The sequence below is a fragment of the Phragmites australis genome, chromosome 23, assembly GCF_958298935.1.
Source record: "Phragmites australis chromosome 23, lpPhrAust1.1, whole genome shotgun sequence".
NCBI lineage: Eukaryota > Viridiplantae > Streptophyta > Magnoliopsida > Poales > Poaceae > Phragmites > Phragmites australis.
The window spans coordinates 245,708-250,157 of record NC_084943.1 but is presented as its reverse complement, the minus strand read 5'-3'; the positions used below and the strand labels follow the sequence as shown (position 1 = coordinate 250,157).

General features: G+C 42.2%; 1 protein-coding gene across 1 annotated transcript; it reads left to right on the top strand.

Moving 5' to 3' along the window:
* The first annotated feature begins 376 nt into the window (after window positions 1-376).
* Window positions 377-3,911, top strand: LOC133906569 (transcription factor VIP1-like). Its single transcript, XM_062348514.1, has 4 exons — window positions 377-933; window positions 1,250-1,382; window positions 3,092-3,176; window positions 3,384-3,911. The coding sequence occupies exons 1-4, from the start codon at window positions 506-508 to the stop codon at window positions 3,635-3,637; spliced, it is 900 nt and encodes a 299-aa protein (XP_062204498.1). The 5' UTR covers window positions 377-505; the 3' UTR covers window positions 3,638-3,911.
* The last annotated feature ends 539 nt before the right edge of the window (window positions 3,912-4,450 follow it).

Genomic DNA, 4,450 nt, shown 5'->3' with positions numbered 1-4,450 from the left:
TGTTTCTGAAAATCAAATTTCCTAAGAAACAACATAAATTTAAGTTTTAAAAACTCTTGTTGAGAAGCAAAGTCTTTTGGTACCTACGGTTTGTTTGGTTGAGTTAAGGTTTTTTCAGAAGCTGCTTCTAAAAGTTACGGTTGAAAAGCTGCTTATAGAAAAACTATTTTTAAATTATTTTTTGATGCGGATGTAATATATAATATATGTAATACTTTTCAAAATATCATCTCTCAGAAGCTACAATAATTCATCCAGATCAGCTTCTATCTTTCTATAATAATAATAGTTTTTTGTCAACTTTTACTTCTCCGAAATCATTATCCAGATAGAAAGGAACTATTTAGTTTAACTTTCCATTTCTATATAGTAAAAGCAAAACTGAAAAACCTTCTAGGCTTCTTCTACTCCTCACACCTCACACCCGACCTCTCTCCGCACCGCCACCGCCGCCGCCGCCGCCGAGTCACGCTAACGACCTCTCTTCGCACCGGAGTTGGCCGACATGGACCCGCGCTTCCCGCTGCCGCCGGCCGGCGGCGGAGCTCGGGCCCACCACCGCCGGGCCCACTCGGAGACGTTCCTGCGCCTCCCCGACGCCGACCTCCTCCTCGACCCCGACGCCGACTTCTCCTTCTCCGACCTCGACTTCCCCTCCCTCTCCGACGACTCCCCAAACGCCTCCGACCCCACCCCGCCCCCGCCACCGCCCCGTCCCTCCGCCCACACGAGGAGCCTCTCCCTCGACGCCGCCTTCTTCGAGGTCGGCGGGGGCGGGGGTGGCCATAAGAGGAGCGGGTCCATGGATGGGGTCACCTCGCCGTTCGAAGGCGAGTCGGCGCTGTCGAGCGGCCTGCCGGACTACGCGAAGAAGGCCATGCCCGCCGAGAGGATCGCCGAGCTCGCCCTCATCGACCCCAAGCGCGCAAAGAGGTGGGGAAATATTTAGCTGTTTCTTTTTTTTCCCATCAGTTGATATTTGATGCTTCCTAGATCCGGAAGATGCCTTGTCATCCTGTACTGCAATTTAGCGTGCGAAGCATGTATGCTAGAGTTAATTGTTATTGCTGCTAGTGTTGGTTTTTGTAAACGTCCGGCTCTATACCTGCTGCTAGTGTTAGCGTGCTATCTGTTTAGAGATCCGAGCTATCTCGGCAATAATTGCGAAATTCTAGGGTTACCTGTGGTGGTATGGAGGTGTATTGGGGTTGTCGATTCAGGCTAAGTTTGTGGTGGTGCTGATTTGCAGGATTCTAGCAAACAGGCAGTCGGCAGCTAGGTCGAAGGAGAGGAAGATCAAGTACACTAGTGAGCTGGAGAGGAAGGTCCAGACTCTGCAGACGGAGGCCACTACGCTGTCAGCACAGCTCACGCTTCTCCAGGTATAGGGTTATTGTTGCCTAATCAGTTAAATTCATTGATTAAATTCACCACGCCTGTACTTTTTTGGTTGTGTTCGTGTGTAATGGCATGTTGTCTGTTTCCTTGAAACTCAACTTGCATGTATCAGCTCCAACTTGATGAACCCAGCAGTTTATAAGGAATTTAGCATGCCATGTAACATGTGTTAATATTGGGAGCGGGCAGTTGATACTTTTATATGGATACCATAGTCTTTTCAGTTTGCATATGCGAGCTCTTAACTGTAGAACAATTGGAGGTAGGATTTTTCAAACTGAAAAATGGTCATTTACGGATAAAAGCAAGTGCAACGAACAGTTCTGAATACATAAATACTGACCATTTCTAGAAGAATGCACAAAGCCAAAAAGGATGCAGAAAAATCGTGTTCTCTATATTGCAAAGAAGTTGATGTTATGTATCATCATGTATTCATGTGCAGCTAGCATTTGAATGCATCATGCTGTTAGGCGCTGTTTGTGGAAAAGGGATTTTACATGTACGTAACAGTTCGATTCCATGAGAATCTTTATAAAGGACTTAATTCCGAGGATAGATGTGCTTATAGAGAAGAAGTCATAACATGAGTATGCACTGAAATTGATATGTTAATGGGAAGTGAGAAAGGCATAGTAAACCGGTTTCCTATTAATATTCTCAGATCATTTCTGGATTTTTTTTTATGGCATCATGTATAAACATTTTTTTTTTTTTAAATGGAATCAGAGCTTAAGGATTTCTTTCCTTTATATAATACCATTCTGCCTCTGGATTCATAGTTGGCATGGCAAATGGAGTAGGGTAGGAGTCAATGTGCCTAGTAATTTTAGAGATAAAGTGGATGTTTGTAGCCCGATAGGTCGCTGCTCACTACAAATGGGCTAGTTTTTCTCCATTTCAGGGTATGATTTGATTGAAGTGGATATAATCAGATGGTTAGTGTTAAGCTGAAGATTAAGTGGTCGCTGATAGAAGATATATCTCTATCAAGAAAACTTGGCTAGTAATCTACCATTTAGTTTGGCAAGGACAATCAACCCACAACCCCTGGAGTAACGTTATGCTCTAGAAAAGAAATAAGAGAAATGACGCTGAGATTACTGGATTAATTCATATTGGTAATTTGCAGTTGTGCATGTATCACTTGAACTTCCAAACAGCTTTCTACTGCTACTGATAAGGCCTCTGTGATAATAGATAAATTTTCGCAATATAATGAAATTTGTCCTGGCTTTATCTTTATCATGTATGTGACCTTTAATACCTTCAAATGATATTGTTAGCTTACTTAACATTTAAATTGAGAGACGGGGTGTACATAATACTGATTGTTATCGAGTACATTGCTTTTGGGCCAAAAAAGTTAACTATTATTTAAGAGTATACTTTTGCGGAGTTAGTATTTCTCAGTTTAGTAATTTTTCCTGTATGCTGCATTGTAGTAATGGCTTTCCATAGTTTACCTTTATTGAATTTTTTTGATCTTGCTATTGCACAACCTTTTTGTATGTCTGAGAATATTCAATAGGGGATTTCTATTGAAGACTGTAAGCCAACAGTTTCTTTCCCATTTTCTCTTTTCCTTTTGTGAATATATGCTGTTTAGTATTTTATGATGCGACCTTTTCTTTTGTTCCTCACATATATAATATTCTCATCACTGATGTATTGCAATTTACTTCAAACCCAGAGGGATACAACTGGTTTAACTGCTGAGAATAGAGAGCTCAAACTCCGGTTGCAGTCCATGGAAGAGCAAGCTAAACTGCGGGATGGTATGCTCTGATCTTCCTTTGGAACTTCTTCATTTCTCCTATTTGTCATTATTGAATGCTCTGAAACACAAAGTTTGACTGCTACAAGATCTCTGAATGTACTGATGAATTGATTAGTCTGTTAGTAAAATGAACTAGAACGATTCTAGTTTCCCGGTTACTTATGGAATCAGCACATTGAAACATTTCGTTTTCTACTTAACACAGCTTTGAATGAAGCCCTGCGAGAAGAAGTCCAACGACTAAGGATAGCTGCAGGTCAAGCTGCGAACATGAACGGGAACCCCTTCAACGGTGGACTCCAGCAGCAGATCCCATCCTATTTCTTGCAACAGCAGCAGATGGGCTACTTTGGTGGGCACCAGGCTCAGCACCACAATCCAAGCCATCACCAGAGTTCAGCGAACGGTGGCCAGTCGCTGAGTGGTCAGTCCCTAAACGACTCCATGGATTTCATATGAGGACAATTCCTGGGCCTATTAAATCATATACCAACTGCAGTTCAGCATTGTAAAGATAGCTAATGTACAATGTATGCATATGACTCATTGGTAGGGTAGTTAGCTCTTCTTTGTATCATTAACCAGAAAGTAATTGTTGTATGACATAATCTTTTTTTTTGTTGGTTTCTGGAGTAATGCGTTAGTCTGGATTAACTACCCTTAACAATTTACCTGTCAGTGTTTACCCTGTTAAGTGGCTCTGTAAATGTTAAGTTTTTTTTCCTGGTGGCAAGGCTCTAGTTCCCTGGTACGTACGTAGTTCTGTTCCATTCTGTGCCCCTTCACTGTCTTGGGTTTGTATACATGTGGCCTAGCTATGCCACCACCAACTGCTCCCTTAAATCACAAAACCATCATCATAGATAATTTTGAGTTCAAAAGATTTGAGGATTCTAAATCCGGCAGGATTGCGCAGAACAGGAGAGTGCCACACATCACCCTCATGAAAGGATGTGGCACTGGCGCCTTGCAGCCAGTTGCTTGCCCTCTTCGATAGGAAGTCTACGTAGAGGCTCTACTTTATCTTACACTCAGTATTCTCGATTAACTATTGGGTAATCTCTCTGTTCTTTCTGAGGATGTTTGGGGATCTTGCATGTAACTAATGTGATGATAATCATGTTTACAGCACGTGGAAGGATGATATTGTTAGGATACGTGGTCCAGTGCCACCTAATCTATTAATTGGTGGCCGGTGGTTTAATTTAGCTGCAACAATAAGCCCGCAAAATTATGGTTTCAATTCCTCTTGTAGACTGAACATTGAGGTGT

Coding starts and splice junctions, on each gene's coding strand:
- LOC133906569 (XM_062348514.1), top strand. CDS start 506: ATGGACCCGCGCTTCCCGCTGCCGCCGGCCGGCGGCGGAGCTCGGGCC. Junction 934..1,249: donor GACCCCAAGCGCGCAAAGAG/GTGGGGAAATAT, acceptor GCTGATTTGCAG/GATTCTAGCAAACAGGCAGT. Junction 1,383..3,091: donor CACAGCTCACGCTTCTCCAG/GTATAGGGTTAT, acceptor CTTCAAACCCAG/AGGGATACAACTGGTTTAAC.